This window comes from Hemiscyllium ocellatum, chromosome 14 (genome assembly GCF_020745735.1).
Source record: "Hemiscyllium ocellatum isolate sHemOce1 chromosome 14, sHemOce1.pat.X.cur, whole genome shotgun sequence".
NCBI classification, from domain to species: Eukaryota; Metazoa; Chordata; class Chondrichthyes; order Orectolobiformes; family Hemiscylliidae; genus Hemiscyllium; species Hemiscyllium ocellatum.
The window spans coordinates 39915510-39936021 of record NC_083414.1 but is presented as its reverse complement, the minus strand read 5'-3'; the positions used below and the strand labels follow the sequence as shown (position 1 = coordinate 39936021).

The 20512-nt window shown below is 39.2% G+C and overlaps 1 protein-coding gene across 3 annotated transcripts in view; it reads left to right on the top strand.

The window, feature by feature from the left end:
• The window catches only part of cadpsa (Ca2+-dependent activator protein for secretion a), a 628699-nt gene that overhangs the window by 508331 nt on the left and 99856 nt on the right, over positions 1–20512 (top strand). The window contains exons 20-25 of one of the 3 annotated variants that reach the window (XM_060835663.1): positions 1829–1963; positions 4470–4625; positions 5485–5632; positions 8064–8138; positions 9333–9416; positions 11880–11912. In XM_060835663.1, the coding sequence (XP_060691646.1) occupies positions 1829–1963; positions 4470–4625; positions 5485–5632; positions 8064–8138; positions 9333–9416; positions 11880–11912 (631 nt within the window). The remainder of the gene's footprint in view (positions 1–1828; positions 1964–4469; positions 4626–5484; positions 5633–8063; positions 8139–9332; positions 9417–11879; positions 11913–20512) is intronic. The other 2 variants (XM_060835662.1, XM_060835661.1) reach the window with 2 other exon arrangements.

The following is a 20512-nucleotide window of genomic DNA, read 5'->3' as shown; positions in this document are numbered from 1 at the left end:
CTGTTGCTGGAGGCTTCGGATTTGTTGTAGGTACTGGTTGTCCTGGTTAATGTCCAAATTTGTTGGTGTGAACGTAGTCCGGAGTCCGTGTGGGGTCAGTCGGTTCCGTAGGCAGGTGCTGAGGAAGGTGATGTGGCTGTGGTTGTGAGTCTGTTTGTGAATGTGGCTGAAGAGCTTCTGGGCAGATGAGATGACCTGGGGTGTGCAGTGAGAGAGGGACTCACTGAAATCCTTGTAGAGGGAGGAAGAGAGCTTCTTCAAGGAAGGCATCCTTGCAAGAGGATTCGCAGTAGGTTAAAATCTTCTAGGAGAAAGTGAGGACTGCAGATGCTGGAGCTCAAAGCTGAAAATGTGTTGCTGGGAAAGCGCAGCAGGTCAGGCAGCATTCAAGGAGCAGGAGAATCAACGTTTCGGGCATGAGCCCTTCTTCAGGGAAGGCCTGAAGGAGGGCTCATGCCTGAAACATTGATTCTCCTGCTCCTTGGATGCTGCCTGACCTGTTGCGCTTTTCCAGCAACACATTTTCAGCTCTGAAGTGAATCTGTTATCAAACTGAGAATAGCCATTGCATGGAGACATGTAAACATCAATGGGTAACTACATTGTTAGAGGATGCACTTTCTAACATCATGATGGTATTACTATTAAAATAATATGAATAAACCCTCACTCAGACTGAGTTTCTCTAGTTCAGATTTTCATAAGCAAGGAGATTCGGTTCAAGACCAACCTGCACCAGGAGTGTGTCATAACATTTCTGAACAGGTTACTTAGAAGTTATCTGTAGTAAAGTAGTCATTTTATTGACTGTACCTGTGGTCAGGTGTGAAGGTTAGTTAGATCTTCTGGTTCCAATGCAGTGTCTGTTTCTCTAATGAAATGTACCGTTTGTGGTTTTATATGCCCAGAACATAATAATAAGGGTTGTTCCTAGCATGGTTAGGAATTCTGAATATTTGTATTTCACTCCATTAGTGATTTATTTTTGGCGTCACTGACATAGGAATGATTTTGACTTTTAGTTATTCATATATTGTATCAATTTAAAGTTTTAAAAACACACAAATTATATTAATTCCAAAGTGTTGTCTTTAACTTGTATTTCCATGAATCATACATTGTATGCATATAAACCAATTAAATCTGATGACAAATTAGTACACAAAAGATCCTCATTATCCTATTTTTGTGATTATTGTCTCTAACAAAATATATTATTTTACTTGATAGTTCTAGAATGAGAGATTTCCTAAACATATTTGCAACACAATGGTTATGATTTTTTTTCTACGCTTCGATAGGTTGGCATATTGGTTTTGAAATTTGACTATTCTTGGGAGTAGAAAATGATTTTTGCTTTTCAAGTAAATTGAAAGAACATAAAGCTTCATTATTCTGGTGAGGGGATGCTTGTAAAGGCAGAACTATGTTTACAAATTAAGAAATACACCACATTCATGGAACATGAGAACAAACAAAGATTATTTTCATTTAGTGATTATTTAGATGTAATAACATTTTTCATGCCTCAAGCTATGATTTTTGTTTCTGTCAATAATCTTCCTATTTGCTTCTAAGCCTCTTGATGTGTGGTACCCGTATTTCCTCTAACTTTGCTTGCTTCTTGCTACTGCAAGAGTCAGAAAATCCACAGCAAACCTACATTTCACATGCTTAAGTAACATGAGTTTTTGTTTGTAATGAGTTTTAATTGCTGTGAAGTTTTTAGTAGTTTTGCAGATTTATTTAGGGGTGTCATACATGCTTCCACATCTGCATCTACATTGTCACTGTTATGGTATTTTCTTTCTGTCTGTTTCTTCCACAGGAGTTTAACAAGTAATCTTCCCAATGTGAATCTACCAAATGTGAATCTCCCCAAAGTACCAAATCTACCAGTTAACCTCCCACAAATGCCTAGTTTTTCTGCTTCGTCATGGATCGCCAATATATATGATGCTGAGTGTGTATTCAATACACGTTAGGTCTGATTTCTCGCTTATAGTAACCTGGCATGAATCTGTCCTTTATTTCGTTGTTTGCAATTGAGTAGGTAGGCAAGAACAAATTAAAGCAGAAATGATTCAACCCTTCAGTGATGATGTCCTTATTATTTTTCACAATAAAAATAATTAATAATCCATTTCCATAAGTAGAAAGTTTATATTACGTTTTCCTCATTTATAAATATTTTCAATAATTTCAATTTGGAACAAATATTCTTCCCCAAATTTTGCAAAAATATAACTTGGAAACCTCTACCTAATAAAAATCTAATCCAAAGATGTTTGCCTGTATTGAGAGTAGAAAATTCTCTCAGCAGTGTTTTTCATTTTCATATATAGCCAATATACAACCCAGCAGGTCTCACACAACACTGATGAATTTATAAAACTATGCAGTTCTAGCACAGCTCCTCTGTGGTTGCAAGCCACATCTTTGCCATACCAAGCATGTAAACATCTCATTACACTACTCAGTGTCTGACAGATTATCAAAAGTACCTGGAGAAGCTTTAATATTGGTTATGCTAAGGCAGAATTCAGCACTCCTAAATCTCAGTGAATGAGAAATGATATCCAGTGGTTTAAATACACTAGTGTTTGGCTGCTAACAGCACTACTGTATAAATAGGAATTAAACAACAAGAAACAGAACAAAAGGTTTTAGTTTTCATTTGCAACAATGGTTGATGCCTTGTAATTTTTGCATTTTTGTAAATGCCCCTGATTTGAATTATTTAAAAGGAAACATTTTAACAAAGTGATGTGTAAAGTTGTTAACATGAATGCACATTTAACAGTTTAAATGTGTTTAAATTGCTCAAAGCACAGGATACGGCACTGCAAAGTGGAATCATTCCAAAAACAATAAAAAGCATTTTCATGCCGGGTTGACTATATGGAAGACTAGTTTAGGAAATGCGCGAAAATGGAAAACATAACTACGTTTCCATTTTCCTCTGTTTGCATGCTGTGTGATAGTTTGGAAAGATATGGATCAATCATTACAGGAAAGCTAAGTTCACAACCACAATGATACCTAATTATAGTTCACCCCATTCCCATTACAAGGCTCTCTGTTTTAGCACTACCTCAGATTTTAGAATACTGAATGATGTCTCTCAATTTACTTGCGATATATATTATATTATGAGACCTTTATAGAAATCATTATAACACGCACAGAACTGGGCTCCTGAGATTTATTTTGTTAAGGACAGAGTGTACTTTTTATAGTGCTTGAGAGAAATTAGACTAATAGCACATGGAGTTTATAATTCTGGATTGTGTGGTTGTATTCTTGGTTCTCCAGAAGTATTGACTTTAAACATCAGTATGCTCACAGAAAGTGCTTTGTTGTGACATGGATATGTTATGTCAAAATTAAGTAGATTACAAAATGTTTGATGCTATATCTTTCCAATGGAACTGGACTATTTCCAATCTTTCGAATGAAATATTTCCAAAGCCTTTCACACGGTAGATAAATGACTCGAACGTAATTTCAGTATACTGCTGATAAAAATCCCCAAAACAAAAACCTCTTAGGAATATGTTCCTGTCACCACAGAGTTCCCACAAGGTGAGGGTTACCTTGGCATGCTGGGATATGGTCTCATCCCACAGTAGCTTTCTCCTCGCTCTGAAGCATTCATTACTTCAGTGCAGCTGGCATCCATCACATTGGAAACGTACGCTGCCATATGTTGTTTCTGAAGATGATGCCAGCATTAATGGTAATGCATGGTGTGTACAACATCTAAAAAAAAAGTACAGTGTTGGCATTAGTGGTTTGCGAGGATGCATTTTATGAGACAAGAAAATGTGTTTCAAATCTCACAGTGAAGCCAAGCTGCTAGAAATCTGAATTACTTGGGTACATATCACCAAACGGTATTGGTCATTATTAGCCTCCATATTCCGATGCTGTTCAGGATTTTCTAAGGAGATGCATATTCGAGTATTTCAAAACTATATATGTAGAATGGCCCAAAATATGACAGCTATTGGCTGAGGGGCCTAAATTGTTACAGGTCAAGGGAATAGCAAACCCTCGCCCACCACTAGTTACCACTAAGCCACCTGATCCCCAGCAGCTAGTTGTTTTTGTTTTTGAGAGGTATGTCAAGTATGCATGAAATCACAACACAAAATAACCACATATGTGGTTATAATCCCAGGTTACTTTTTACCATACACTTTTAATTAATTGACTTGTTCTCCACAATTTCTAAAACTTTTCCTCTGCAGTTGGATGAATTCTTAAGTGTTTACATAGCATGAAACTACAAGCCAGATAAGGTGTATGATAAAAAAAAATCCAATCTCTGACTGTGGAGACCTTATGCCCAACATTTTTCCTTTGCTTAAGACTGCTGTGCACCCCAGGCATTGAGTTACAGCCTCCATTATTGGTGTCAGTGGCCTGACACTGTTTGTGATGAATATTTTCCCTCTTTTTTCCAGCAATGGCTCAGGAACATCAGAAGATCTGTTCTGGAAGTTGGATGCTCTGCAGACCTTCATTAGAGATCTGCATTGGCCAGAGGAGGAGTTTGCAAAACATCTGGAACAAAGACTAAAGCTCATGTCCAGTGATATGATTGAGTCATGTGTTAAGAGGTTAGCCTTTCTTCAAAGCAATGGCAAACAAATCCAACAAGTATTCATCTGAGACCATAATCCCTATTTAATGAATTATCATAAGATTTAAGTATAGTTAGCAATTGCAAATTTAGAAAGAAAGATGCCTTTGCTATACTACAGCAACATGCTTGACATAGCCTGTCAATCAACAACTGCATGTTATGTTTTCACTAACAAATGAAATATGATTTGCATATTGCATTGGAATGTTCTCTAATAACATAGAGCAGAAGTGATTAACTTGGAGGTGGAAGAGACTGTGATTAAATGGGGTGGTGGTATACTCAATACCTGCCACCTTGTCATATCCATAGAATTAAGTTCTGACAGAAAAGTTCACGTTCACCATTCCAACTCCCAACACTAACTGAAACCCTGAGGCCTATTAAGGATTGATCAAGGGCTTCACTGGCTGCTGCTGAAATTACCACGCTGCCTGATTGGAATCTGATTCTGCTAGCCTTTGCTGTTCCTTCACTGGCTGTGCAGCTGGGGAAGGGTGGGTCCCCAACTCCTCATCAAGATTCCACCACTAGTTGGAGAGGTGGCTGAAAGATGAGGTTAGAATCTTAGGAGTGGCTCGACCAGTTTCATTTCAGGTAAAAGTAAATGACAATAATGATTAATATGTTCTAGACTGAAATATGCAAAAATTAGGAAGATATGTTTGAATGTCATTTGCAATTAAGACTTTTTCTGTAAAGCTCTGATGAATACATAATGCAAATAATTAACATTTTTGAATAAAATGTACTATTTGTATGCTTATAAACATGCTCCTGACAGATGGCCCCTGACACTACTTCAGATTTCAAAACAATCTCTTCTTTGATAGGACTAGGATTGCATTTGAAGCCAAGTTACAGAAGACAAGCAGGTCAACAGATTTCCGTGTCCCACAGTCAATATGCACCATGTTTAATGTGATGGTGGATGCCAAGACACAGTCCACAAAGCTTTGCAGCATGGAGGTGGGCCAGGAAGTAAGTTAACACTTTTCCATGAAAATAATTATTTTTGGTTAGGTGTTGACAGTATAATTCAGAATCAATTGTAACACATTATTCCCAAATTATAACTTATAAAACAAATTAATAATACATCATATACAGATGCATATTATTCTGTACAGTACTTTAAACATTAGAGTATGTTCTAATATAACTATTTTAATCCTTTTGAAAATTAAAGTTGTGCTGGAAGTATCTATATCGATCAGTCTCTCTAATTTCATTCTGGAATAATATGACATTGAATTGGAGAAACATCTGCAACAATTTAATATTCATGAATTGTCAGGATTAATAGAGAAATGTGTTTCATATAAAAGCATTTTCAGTTCTCCTCTGCAGCAATGTTCTATGGATATTACTTTAACTTATGTTTCTTGGTATACAATATTTGTGTAATTTATTTATTGGAAGATTACACTGATCTCCCCTTGCTAACTTTGGGGTTCATACATAGAAGGCACATACTTGAAGCAAGAATTCTGCAAGTCTCCAGTTTGGATACTTACATTCAAATGCAAGCATTTGAAGGGGTCAAAGTCAAGGATGAAATGAATATCCCTGAACTATTGTAATTTTATTCAGATTTTAAATCAACAACCATACAGCACAGAAAGTGGTCAGTCAGCATGTTGAACCTGTTCTGGCTCTTTGAAAGAGCTATCCAATTAAGTTGTACGATCCAACTTTTCCCTGTTACTGTAAAAGACTATCACCTTTCTAAAGTTGCCATGGCATTTGCTTTCATCGACCTTTCAATTAGTGCATTTCAGATCTTAACAACCCTCTGTCTCCTTATTTCCTTTTAATTCTTACATAAATTATTTAATGCCACCAAGTGACCAAAACAGTTTTCCACCACTTATACTCGCAAAGCACTCAAAATTTTTGAATGCATCCACTAAGTTCCCCTAAATCCTTTATCCTGTAAGGAGAACAATACCAGCTTCTGTTATTCCCTCCACCTAAGTGAAGAGCCTGTCTGATCTTATCCTGGTAATCTTCCTCTGCACCCTCGCCAAGGTCTTGGTATCCTTCCTAAAATGTGATGCCCAGATTTGTGCACAGTACTCCAGCTGAGGTCTAACCAGTAATTTGTCAATGTTAATCATAACTTACTTGTTTTGTATTCTATGCCCCTATTTACAAAGGCACAGTTATGAAGCAAACTGTAAAAAAAAAGAATTCTTGAAATTCTGTTGGGGTTGTTTTAATCTCGCAGCAATGACATCAAATAGTTGTTTTCACTATTTGTTTGGTATATCTGCCAGTCTCCCATCACATTTCCAGTGGGAGACTGAGAAATGCCAGGGAACTAGAGCACCAGGAGTTTGAGGATAATAATTTCCTTGCAATAATTGATAGAAAACCCTCATTGAATGATGATCTATAATCAGATTTGCTCATCAAACCTTTCATTATTCCAAACTAATTGAAGCTAATTAATACTCATAATTAAAAAATCATCTGTGCATAATTCAAGTTATATTAAATATGGCTTAATTTCAAAGCAGAGGTATAATTGTGCCATTGTTCAACTGTTAAATTATAGATTAGGTACTTAGTTGTAAAATACATATTTGGGAAATTGAACCGTTGTTGTCAGTGCTAGTTGCCTATCAGAAACATGTTATATCCTGGAGGAAACAATTCTCACATTGAAAGACCTTTCTGGAAATTAATAGGTAACTCTGCACATGTCATACTGTGCCATTGTCTTCTCAATTAAATGTTGATTTGCGAATTACTTAAGCATATATCAATTGTAATTGATTTGAAATTATTATTGAGACCAAATTATTAGGATAGTTTATATAGAAACACAGAATAATTTAAATAAATGAGGAAGTGTATTTTAAAACTTATTTTTAATCATTTCTGCTGATTTAGTATTTATTTGACTATTGTTTTCCAGGCCATATATGGATAATAGTATGCAAACACTTAAGGCATGTTTATCAGAAATGCTAACATTATTTTGCAGAAAACGATGTGTGTTATTATTAAAGAGAGCAGAGAGACGCAAGCAGACTAATTATTTGATGTCAACATCACACATTGTAACTTTAGGGTTAGCTTCTTCAAGCTTACTCAAAGAAAGCACATGGTATCATTAGGTCTTAGGTCTTGGCCAGTGGTTTCCTGTAATTCTGCTGGAGATGCATAAATGTTGCCATTAGAATGATCCAAGCCTGCTTCTTGCTTGCTGTCAGTTACACACAAGGCTAGATTTTTAGCAAGTACCATAACTGGTCCTAAAATTCCTTACTGTATTTGAAGGTGATCAAGAGGAGGAAAAAGCTGTGTACATTTTCTTATAGATGAAGATTTGACATGTTTAGGCCAGTGTGTTGTTTTAAAAGTAAGTGCCCCATTTTGCCCATGTGATTCTGTTTTTTTTCAGCGGCAATACCATTCTAAAATTGATGAGTTAATTGAAGAAACTGTCAAAGAAATGATAACTCTCATGGTTGCAAAGGTACAGTGCAAAATGGCTTTTTGTGAAAACTGAAATCTTAATAAGACACACTTAAAAGTTAAACTCTGTATAAAATTATTGCAGGCAATGTTTAATATTGGTCATATTAAATCTAAGATAGCAGCCAATTTCATAGATTTCACCACATTTAAAATGTGATGCCTCAACTGTCAGTTTGATCAAATGATTACTGACTATAATTGTTGCTAAGTGCTATTTGGTTTATGTAAAACACATCACCATTACAATGAAACATTAATCGATATTTCAAAGTGTAATAATGAATTTCAAAAATCATACTGTCTATGTTCCTATTAGTTGCTTTGATTCATTTAGAGGAAATGTGTAGACAAAGAGTCTATTTAGTAACGTAACTGAACAATGGTCATAATACAATTGGCCACAATTTTATTCATATGGAAATTAATGTTATCATTTGCAACAATATGGAAATTAATGTTGTCATTTGGGGCAGCACGCTGGCTCAGTGGTTAGCACTGCTGCCTCACAGCGCCAGGGACCCAGATTCGATTCCCACCTCTGGCAATTCTCCCCGTGTCTGTGTGGGTTTCCTCCCACAATTCTAAGTTGTGCAGGTCAGGTGAATTGGCCATGCTAAATTGCCCACAGTGTTATGTGCATTAATCAAGAGTAAATATAGAGTAGGGAAATGGGTCTGGGTGGGATGCTCTTCAGAGGGTTAGTGTGGACTTGTTGGGCCAAAGTACCTGTTTCCATACTGTATGGAATCTAATCTAATCTAATAGTGCAATACTTTGCAGTTTATTGGCAATGTTGGTAGCAAATCACAAAAGTTCAATTAAAGATGTAGATTAAACCTTACGTTTGCAGGTAATGATTATCTATTTTATGATTTGAAGAAACAGAACCAAGGGGACATAAATTTAAGGTGAAGGGTGGAAGGTATAGGGAGGATGTCAGGGGTAGGTTCTTTACCCAGAGAGTAGTGGGGGCATGGAATGCGCTGCCTGTGGGAATGGCAGAGTCAGAATCATTGGTGACCTTTAAGCAGCAATTGGATAGGTACATGGATAGGTGCTTAAGCTAGGACAAATGTTCGGCACAACATCGTGAGCTGAAGTGTCTGTTCTGTGCTGTATTGTTCTTTATTCTATGTCTAGAACCGTTAAGCCCAAATTGGTTAATGTGAATCTAATATGATTTTCTATTTAGTTTGTCACTATTTTGGAAGGAGTACTGTCCAAACTATCCAGATACGATGAAGGGACTCTCTTCTCATCCTTTCTGTCATTCACTGTAAGAAAAATATCTTTATCTTAATTTATTTTTCTCAGAATTATTTACAAAATATAAAAATTGTCATTTATACTTGTTCATAAAAAGTATATTTGGAAATATTCTCAGTAAATGCTACTCCAGTTGTATTGTAGGGTCTACAGTAGAACCTCTAGTACACAAACTCTCAATATCCCAACTTCCTATTTATCTGACAGAATTGGTGGAACAAACCGATGTGTGAGATTTCATCTTATCTCAAGCTTGCTAACCTTCCCTCACAAGAAAGACTAAATTTAACTTGTGCTGTTTGTGTTGATGTTTTCTCCATTAATCTCCATCTTTAATGTCCAGCCTGGTGTATAATATCATACATGTAAATCTACTGTAATCTGAAGATTTCTGCAGTCCACTTCAATCATAACTTTTAATGAACATTCCATTTCACTCATGTTTAGAAATGCAATAAGACATTTGCTCAGATATTCTGAGAAATGTTATTCAAAGTCAGATTGCCACCCCACTCCTCTTTTGTTGCATTAGCATTGAACTCCACATACTTTTGCCAGCAATTCTGATCCTGGCTCCTTCAGAAATCCAACAGTGCTGGATAGCCAGATGGGAGTCAAGCCTTACCCACTTTTTAATAGCAGTAAATGACATGTTGTGTGATTTAAATGCTTAGTGGTACATCCAGCCACCTTGACAGCTCTTGTGAAAAGCTAAGTATGAAGGTTAGTAGGATTAGTGAGGCAGCTGGTTAAGGGGTTTGGGTGCCAGGCACATGGTGTGCCAGGTAGGTAGCATGCCAGGAAGTAGCGTGGTGGGTTAAAGAATGGAGCGTTTGTGGAGGTCATGGTTGCTGATGGTGGTAGAGTGGTATGTCAGGTCGAGCAAGAAGGAAGGGGTAGGTGTTAGATCCTGAGTGAAGTGAGAATATCGGCTCTGGCGACAATGGTGGCTTCATCCATGGTGGTGTCATGCCAGTGCGTTAGTGGTGACATAGAGAACCTTAGAGTCATATAGCGTAGAAACAGGTCCTTTTTCCCATCTTCTCTATGCTGACCAGCAAACATCAAACTACACTAATCTGCACTTATTTATCTGCACTTAGTCATCTGCACTTTGTCCATACGTTACTATGCTCTGGCATTTTAAGCACTTATCCAGATGCTTTTTAAATGTTGTAAGAGTATTTGTCTCCACCACCCTCTCAAATACCACATGCCATGTTTCTACCACCTTCTGGGTGTATCTCCTCTAAATCACTTGCTCCCCACCTTTAATATGTGTCCTCAGTCTTTGACATGTCTGCCATGGAGAGCAGATTCTCACAATCTACTCTGTTACATCGCTCATGATTTTGTATACTCAATCAGATTCACCCCTCAGCTTCCTCTGCTCCAATGAAAACAAGCCCAACCTATCCAGTCTCTCTTCATAACTGAGATTTTTCATTAGCGAGTTTGGAAAAGATTTGTAGTTCAGGTTGAGCTTCTGGATGTAAGTTTGCTCGCTGAGCTGGAAGGTTCATTTTCAGACGTTTCATCACCATACTAAGTAACATAATCAGTGAGCCTCTGGTGAAGCCTCCCATTTTCCGGCCAGTTTTAGTGGAGGCTTCACCGGAGGCTCGCTGATAACATTACATAGTATGGTGATGAAACATCCGAAAATGAATCTTCCAGCTCAGTGAGCAAACTTACATCCAGAGACTTTTCATTCCAGGCAACATTCTGGTGATCTCCTCTGCTCCATCTCCTTCCAATACTGTGGTAATCTGAACTGTGCACAGTATTCTATCTGAGGTCTGACCAATGTTTTATAAAGTTGTAAAAGATGTCTTGCATCTAACAGGAAGTGGAGGAGGTATTGGATCCACAAGAGGGGATTGGGGGTGTGTCAGCTCTGGTGCTGCGGGGGAAGGAAAGGGAAGCTTGGGTCAGCAGGGAAAGAGGCTGTCATGCCCCAATTGAGGGGTGGTGTGGAATTGTATTGGGGAAGCAGTCGTCTGTTCAGGTGGGGTTTGTTGTGTGAGGCCTGGGGGCTGTAGGGGAAGTGTATTTGGGGTCAGTGAGTGCGGAGTTTGGGGTCATTTAATAATCACGCAGGAGTTAGACCGAGATTTTAATCCTCTAATCCTTTCTGGAACACTGGTTAACTGAAGCAGGATTCTCCACATTCTCTGACTTTAATGAATTCTTCAGGAGGGTTCTAGATGCAGTGGAACTTCGGTTTCTCAAGCTGTTCCTGTGAAGTTAACTGTGTCTGTGATTCCACCTGTTCCTAATGTGTAACTCCAGACAAGTGTAACTCCAGACAAAGCTGCTCCACCAACTCGTTGGCCTTTGGAATATCTAGACCATTATGTTATAGTGATTTTTTTTAATATCTCTAAAATTACTCAGTGATTTAATAGATTTTTGTGTGTATTCAGTTTAAAAATTACTTTTTCATCTTCCTTCTTTCTATTTCCTTTTGAAGGTGAAAGCAGCTTCCAAATATGTGGATGTTCCTGTAAGTCTGACTATAATTCTAACAGCTTCTGAGTTGATTGCAGTTAACCCCTGAATTCTGAAGCATGCAAATGCTTGACAATGAAAGAATAGGTTGCACATTTTACTTCATTCAAGTTTGTCAACCTCAGGCATCAGTTTTATAGAGAAAATTATGGAAACTAGCTGAGACTTATTCTGTCCCTTAGAATTAGTTCATTTGTTGTTCTTGTAGACTGACTGGCTGGATTTAAGCTTTTAGAGAAGGTCACAACAATCCCTCTAAAATGCAGAGGAATTCAAAACCAGTCAAGTTTCTTCCAATGACCTTCAGTCCTGAATGCGTTGGGTGTATGTTTCTGTGGGGATTCTCTTGATCACCTTTAACTTGGCTGGAAGAGACACCCAAATGCCAGACCCACCATCTGTTATTCCCTTTTCATAGGCTAAGCCATCAAGGTAACTCATTGCCCACTATTGAACGCTATAAGAAATATCTTCAATCTCCAATTTAGCCTCCTGGATCAATAGCATACTTCTCCATTTGGAGTGTGGGTGTGAGCATCTGTGCTAATAGCATAAATTAAACAGGGATTATGCTTTAAGCTTGGAGGTGGGCACTGCACTTTGCAGTTATTTTCCAGCCGTTATGAATTCTTCAATCATTATGCAGCAACCTATTTTTCGCAGTAACAGCTCATATTTGCTAAATTTTAGAAAATGTATTGTGGTTAAGGTGATTTTCCTGTGAACAGAAACTGCTCCTTGCCGGTTCTTCAGGAACTGAGTTGAAAACTGTCCACAGTCGAAGAATCACCTGCAGTGTATCTGTGTCCTGACTTTTCTGAGTTCTCAATCTGTAAATGTCACTACATAATCTGTTACCTGTGGAGAAAAGAAAAACTTTCAATTTCCATGAAAAAAGTTTTAAAGGTTGCATGATTACTATTCTGTGGAAATGGTTTAAATATTCCATTTGAAATGACAGATTAAGTCTGTTTTAAGTGTTTGTTTTTCTGATTGTGCCTGTGTTTATTTATGATGAAAGAATAATAGAAAAAGCAAGCTGTTTCTCAAAGTTTCTTTTAAGGATTATATTTCAATTCTGCAGGAAATCCATCAAATTAAAGCTTGGGAAATATTCCTCTCTCCTGAAAACTTCTGCTATTTTAGTACTAATTCTGCAAAGTAAATCTGTTGACTGTTTAGTAAAAACTTGTTTGCTGAGAAAAAAACAACAGGATGTTCTGGCCATTTAATTGGCAGTAAATGGCTTTGAGAGAGAGATTGTACTAATAACACATTTCCAGCTGATGTATTGTGGAATACTTTCTCCATTAGTGAAGCAGCAGGTGTTAATAATGCTGCCATGGTCCTCAGACCCAAATATTATTCCCTTGCTTTGTAACTGTTTGATTTATGCAGAAATCTTACAATCTTGCCCCTTCCTATTTCCACCCGGGAAATTAGACTGAAGTTTGCTGACCAACGGCAACTTATAGTAACTGACAATCAAATATTCTACATAATGGGTACCCTGTGGTCTTAACTAAATCTCATTAGCAAAACCAATTCACAGCAACAGCTCACCAGTACATACTTTGAGTGGAAATGGTAGATGCCTAAATGTTTGGATTCTAAAACAGTCTGTATCACAGCCTGCTAATGGGTTTTGTATGAAACCTTTAAATCTACGTGTGGGTTTGAAGATTACTTTTTTTGCAAGGAAGATAAAAAAGGTGATAGGTGATTATCTTTTACTGACAAAGTTGTGTGAATGAACTGCCTTGGCTTAAAAACAGAGGAAAACTTACAGTTTCTAATTTTATCAGAGCTAAGTGCAGAACATCTTATTAACCTTCACAGTCATACACAATTCTGTCTGATTAATAAGGTATGGGTTATAGAGATTAGCATACATATGTGTCCTAGGTTTTCTGATCATGTAGTTGATATAGTCCGTTTATTTTAATTGGGTTATGAAAGGTATCACAATTTAAAAACCTAAGCCAGGAATTCATTGTTTCTTTGCCATGCTGAATACTTGAGGGGATTGATAATGGGCATCTAGATTAGATTTTATTTTTATTCAGTTATGGGATGTGGGCTGGCATTGCAGCATTTATTGCACATGCTAAATGTCTCTGAGAAGTTAGTGGTGAACAGCCTTCTTGAACTGCAGTCTAATGGTGAAAGAACACCCATAGTACTATTATAGATGGAGGTATCAGAACTTTAGTCCGATGACAAAGTAAAATTGTAATGTTTCCAAGTCAGGACGGTATGTGACTCCAATGGAATCATGCATCTGTTGTTCTTGGTCTGTTATGTAGAGTACTCGCAGATTCGGAAGGTGTTGAAGAGATCTTGACAAGTTTCTGAACTGCATCTTGTAATTAATACACAGCAATGGATAGGGTTTCAATCCAGTGAATGCTTTGTCCCGAACATTATTAATCTTCTCAAGTGTTGTTCGACCATGCTCTCAGCTAGGCAAATGGAAAGTAATGCATCACATCTGACTTGTGTCTTGTGGAGAGGCTTTGTCAGGAGTCATGAGGTGAGCATCTGACCTGCTCTTAAAGCCATGTCATTTATAGTCTGGCCCAGTTCAGGTTCTGGTCAACAGTAACTTCCAGAATATTGACAGTGGGCACTTCAACATTGGTTGAATGTCTAAGGGAATATATTTCTCTCATCTCTCCAGGTGGAGATGGGAATTACCTGGTACTTGGCTGGAATGAACATTATTTTCCACTGGGCAGCCCATTTGAATTGTCCAGATCTGCTTCGTTTTTTGAGGAATTGAGGATGGAACTGAATAATACACAATCATCAGTGATTATCCCCAATTCTGGCTTTATAATAGACTGAAAGTCATTAATGCACAAGAATTCCTAGAAGCATGGTATTTCAACTGGAACTCTATCAACAAACGCATTGACTTGGATGCCATTTACCGTGCCCTGAGAAAAGGAACAGGAAATGACATCACCGCAGGAAATGACTTTGCCAACCCAAGGAAACCCAAACAGATAAATAGAAAGCGGGCTACACCATCAGTGCTTCATCTGGAGCCTCACTGAAGATGTTACCTAGTATGGTGATGAAACATCTGAAAACAAACCTTCCCCCTCAGAGAGGAAACCCACATCCAGGGGACGAAAAATCTGCAAGTCAACTTCCCAGTTCGGCAAACAAACCCACAACTATGGCAATTTTACTAAGTGCTGCATTCTGTCATACTTTCCTGCCAAAAGCAAACATTGTCGTCTCTGGAATGAAACTAATTTGTTGTTGTGGAGATGAAGCTCTGGATCTGGAATCATCAGCCCACTCTACAGAATGCAGAAAATGACTTGGATCTTGAAATATGGAACAAAATTCTTCAATATTACCAAACTTGGAAGATTGGCAAACAATTATAATACTGCAAATAATCTGCAACTGGTCACAAATAGGACAGCTGAAAATAGAATTTAATAGAGTGAAATGTGAGGTGATGTGTTTTGGGAGAAGGGGTAGGGAGAAGTAATTTCCAAACGTAGACTGGGACTGCCTTAGTGTTAAGGGTTTACATGGAAAGGAATTTGTTAAGTCTGTACAAGGAAATTTCCTGATTCAGTATGTGGATGTACCTACTAGAGAAGGTACAAAACTTGACCGACTCTTGGGAAATAAGGCAGGGCAGGTGACTGAGGTGACAGTGGGGGAGCACTTTGGGGCCAACGACCATAATTCTATCAATTTTAAAATAGTGATGGAAAAGGATAGACCAGAGCTAAAAGTTGAAGTTCTAAACTGGAGGAAGGTTAATTTTGACAGTATTTGACAAGAATTTTCAAAGTCTGATTGGAGGCAGATGTTCGTAGGTAAAGGGATGGCTGGAAAATGAGAAGCCTTCAGAAATGAGGGGCAAAAGTGAGGACTGCAGATGCTGGCGATCAGAATCAAGATTAGAATGGTGCTGGAAAACCACAGCAGGTCAGGCAGCATCCAAGGAGCAGGAAAATTGACGTTTTGGGCAAAAGCCCTTCATCAGGATTCCAGGTGAAGGGCTTTTGTCCGAAACATCGATTTTCCTGCTCCCCTAATGCTGCCTGACCTGCTGTGCTTTTCCAGCACCACTCTAATTTGAGCCTTCAGAAATGAGTCCAGAGACGGTATATTTCTGTTACAATGAAAGGAAAGGCTGGTAGGTGTAGGGAATGCTGGATGACTGAAGAAATTGAGGGTTTGATGAAGAAAAAGAAGGAACCATATGTCAGGCATAGACAAGATAAATCAATTAACTCCTTAAAATATGAAGACAGTATACTTAAGAGTATACTTAAGAGGGAAATCAGGAGGGCAAAAAGGGGGCATGAGATAGCTTTGGCAAATAGAATTAAGGAGAATCCAAAGCATTTTTTTACAAATACATTAAGGACAAAAGGGTAATTTTTGCAAGGTTTGTGAAGGTTTGTAGCTCAGGTTGAGGTTTAGGGTGTAGGTTTGCTCGCTGAGCTGTAGGTTTGACATCCAGACGTTTCATTACCTGGCTAGGTAACATCATCAGTGGCAACTTCCAAGTGAGGCAAAGCTGTTGTCTCCTGCTTCCTATTTATATGTTTGTCCTGGATGGGGTTCCTGGGGTTTGTGGTGATGTTCTCTGAGGGGTTGATAAATGGTTGATAGAACAGGAAATGGCATCACCACAAACCCCAGGAACCCCATCCAGGACAAACATATAAATAGAAAGCAGGAGACAACAGCTTCGCTTCACTTGGAGGTTGCCACTGATGATGTTACCTAGCCAGGTATTGAAACGTCTGGATATCAAACCTACAGCTCAGCGAGCAAAACTACACCCTAAACCCACAAAAGGGTAACTAGGGAGAGAATAGGTCCCCCCAAAGATCAGCAAGGCAGCCTTTGTGTGGAGCACAGGACATGGGGAAATACTTAACGAGTATTTTGCATCAGTATTTACTGTGGAAAAGGGCATGGAAGATATTGAATGTAGGGAAATAGATGGTGACACCTCGCAAAATGTCCATATTACAGAGGAGGAAGTGCTGAATGTCTTGAAATGCATATAAGTGGATAGATCCCCAGGACCTGATCAAGTGTATGTAGAACTCTGTGGGAAGCTAAGGAGGTTATTCACTGGGCCCCTTGCTGACATACTTGTATCATCGATATTCACAGGTGAGGTGGTAGAAGACTAGAGGTTGCTAACATGGTGCCACAGTTTAAAAAGGATGCTAAGGACGAGCCAGGGAACTATAGACCAGTGAGACTGACACCAATGGTGGGCAAGTTATTGGAGGGATTTACACTTATTTAGTGACTGATTAGGGATAGTCAACATGGCTTTGTGCGTGGGAAATCATGTCTCACAAACTTGATTGAGTTTTGTGAAGAAGTAACAAAGAGGATTGGTGAGGGCAGAGCGGTGGACCTGATCTATATGGACTTCAGTAAGGCAATTGATAAGATTCCCCATGGGAGACTGCAAGGTTAGATCTCATGGAATACAGGAAGAACTAGCCATTTCGTCCAAAGGCAGAAGATAGAGAGTGGTTCTAGAAGGTTGTTTTTCAGACTGGAGGCGTGTGACCAGTGGAGTACCACAAGGATCAGTGCTGGGTCCACTACTTTTGATCATTTATATAAATGATTTGGATGCAAGCATAAGAGGTATAGTTAGTAATTTGCAGATGACACCAAAATTGGAGGTGTAGTGGACAGCAAAGTAGATTACCTCAGATTACAAGGGGATCTTGATCAAATGGGCCACTGGGCTGAGAAGTAGCAGATGGAGTTTCATTCAGATAAATGCGAGGTGCTGCATTTTGAGAAAGCAAATCTTAGCAGGACTTATACACTTAATGGTAAGGTCCTAGGGAATATTGTTGAACAAAGAGACCTTGGAGTGCAGGTTCATAGCTCCTTGAAAGTGGAGTCGCAGGTTGATAGGATAGTGAAGAAGGCATTTGGTATGCTTTCCTTTATTGGTCAGAGTATTGAGTACAGGAGTTGGGAGGCCATGTTGCGGCTGTACAGGACATTGATTAGGTCACTTTTGGAGTATTGTATGCAATTCCAGTCTCCTTCCTATCAGAAAGATGTTGTGCAACTTGAAAGGGTTCAGAAAAGATTTGCAAGGATGTTGCCAAGATTGGGGGATCTGAACTACAGGGAGAGGCTGAACAGGCTGGGGCTGTTTTCCCTGGAGCATTGGAGACTGAGGGGTGACCTTATAGAGGTTTACAAATTTATGAAGGGCATGGATAGGATAAATAAACAAAGTGTTTTCCCTGGGGTCGGGGAGTACAGAACTAGAGGGCATAGGTTTAGGGTGAGAGGGGAAAGATATAAAAGAAATCTAAGGGGCAACTTCTTCACGCATAGTGTGGTACATGTATGGAATGAGCTGCCAGAGGAAGTGGTGGAGGCTGGTACAGTTGCAACATTGAAAAGGCATTTGGATGAGTATATGAATGGGAAGGGTTTGGAGGGATATGGGCCAGGTGCTGGCAGGTGGGACTAGATTATGTTGGGATATCTGGTCGGTTGGATGAATTGGACTGAACGGTCTGTTTCCATGTTGTACATCTCTATGACTCTGTGGACTTAATGGCACTGTTCTAAACAGTGTGTAGAACAAAAGGGCTTTAATCAGGAAATCTCGAGAGACTGGTTAGCAGATAAAGGATACTGGGTACCAAAAAAATAGACATTAAACGGAATCTTTGTGGGTCTAAGAACTATGGCCTATGGCAAGGTTAGTGGCAGAATCAGGAAACCAAGTGTGACAAGACCAATCTTGACATGGACATCACCCCTCTCCACCTTTCCTGCCTTCACGGGCAGCATGATGAGATTCTTGGTAGACAGCAGTAAGAGGCAAATTGATACTCATTATTGATTGTTAAAACAGTATGATATCTCCAAAACTCACAACATATTCAGGTTGCTCTCTTACCAAGTTCTGATATAAGCTGAACATTGGGGAGATACAAAAAGGAAACCAGAGCAAGCACATCAGCACTTGTTCTGAAGGACCTCCATGTTGGAAACAGGGCACCATCATCTCATGATACACTCCATTGGCCTTGGCTGGATGCACCCCATAGCTACCGGCATTGGTATCCTGCACATGCAAGCCTCTAATGTCTCATGGTACATCTCCAATCAACTTGCACATTGCTTTTGCAGTTCATTGTTGCACCTTGGGCTGCACCAACAACTCTCATTGTAATGCTACTGGATTCAGGGATACTCAGCCAGCTTAAGAACTGGAAAAGGCTACACTTCTGGGCTCTTTGTTTGCAGTCCTAGCACTAACTCTCTGTACCTCCACCCGGATGCTCAGAGCATCGCATTGCATTGCATTGCCGATTGTGCTTTGCCACCTCAGCCAGAGATACCAGGCTCATATTTCTGTCCTGCCATGCTGATTAGCACAGACACAAAACTATAAAGTTGTCAGCAGGGCTCAGTCAAGTCAAGGGGAATAATCTTTTTCAAGGAATACAAGTAATGTAAGTCAAGGGCAGCCTCTGATACTGGTCCCTATTATGTATTGTTTTCCTATTGGAATGAGGCAAGTACTACAGCAGCCAAAAATGGGTGTCCAGCTGTTAGTTTTGATGTAGATGGGGAAATGTTGTGAGCAAATGAGTAGCAACTGGTGTCAGAGTTAGGGATGAGTGAAAGCAAACTGGGAAGATGCTTCAGCCATTGGTGAGAGTTATAGAACACGAGACTTGGTAGGAGGTGGGTTATGGGAGCAGAGACAAAGTGAGTGTGAGTTATGGAGATTAGATACTGGCACTTATGCAGATAGATGGATAAGGGCATTGACCTTGTTCATATCATACTGAGCATTCCTCTAGATGGTTGAGACTGCTTAAACGCAAGCTCACCCTCCGATCAGGCTGGCTGACGTGATCCAGTGTCGTGACCTCCAATGCTGGTCTTTGAGGAGGAGGAAGTTCCTCATGGACACCAGCCTGTCCATCAGTACCCTGCCTGCAAAGCAGGGCAATGAATTCCCCTGTCTGCCATGTCTGGGACAAATGTCACGAATGGTGCGAGGCCAGCCCTGTACTGACTATTCTTCCCCAGTAACACAATGGGCTTTTAAAGATGGGGTGGACTCAAAGCATGGTAATGAATTCTGGGATGTCTGCGGAGTGGTGAGTTGTTCTAGGGACAGTACGTGGCAAGGTGGGGCAAAGGTTAGCCATGAGAGATGCTATGGGTGGGATAGATAATTAATAAACTGAGTTTGGTCATTTAGGATGAGAGAACTCCTGAGACCTTCTGATAACAAATTCTCCCAAAAAATCTTGCACAACTTGGACTTAGCCAAGAAAAACATAAAATTCATTGAGTATAATAAAAGAGGTAGATTATGCTGAACCTAGAATAATGCATCCCATTATGCTCAGTACCCGTTAAGAAAGGCATAACAATCCTCAAGAGAGTGCAGAAGCAATTTACCAAATGGTTCCAAGGATGATTTAATCTGCAAAGTTAGGTTGGAAAGACTAGGGTTGTTTTCCTTGGTGTTAAGGTAATTTAAGGGGCAATTTGATAGACGTGAACAAGACTTTGACAGACAGGAGTAAG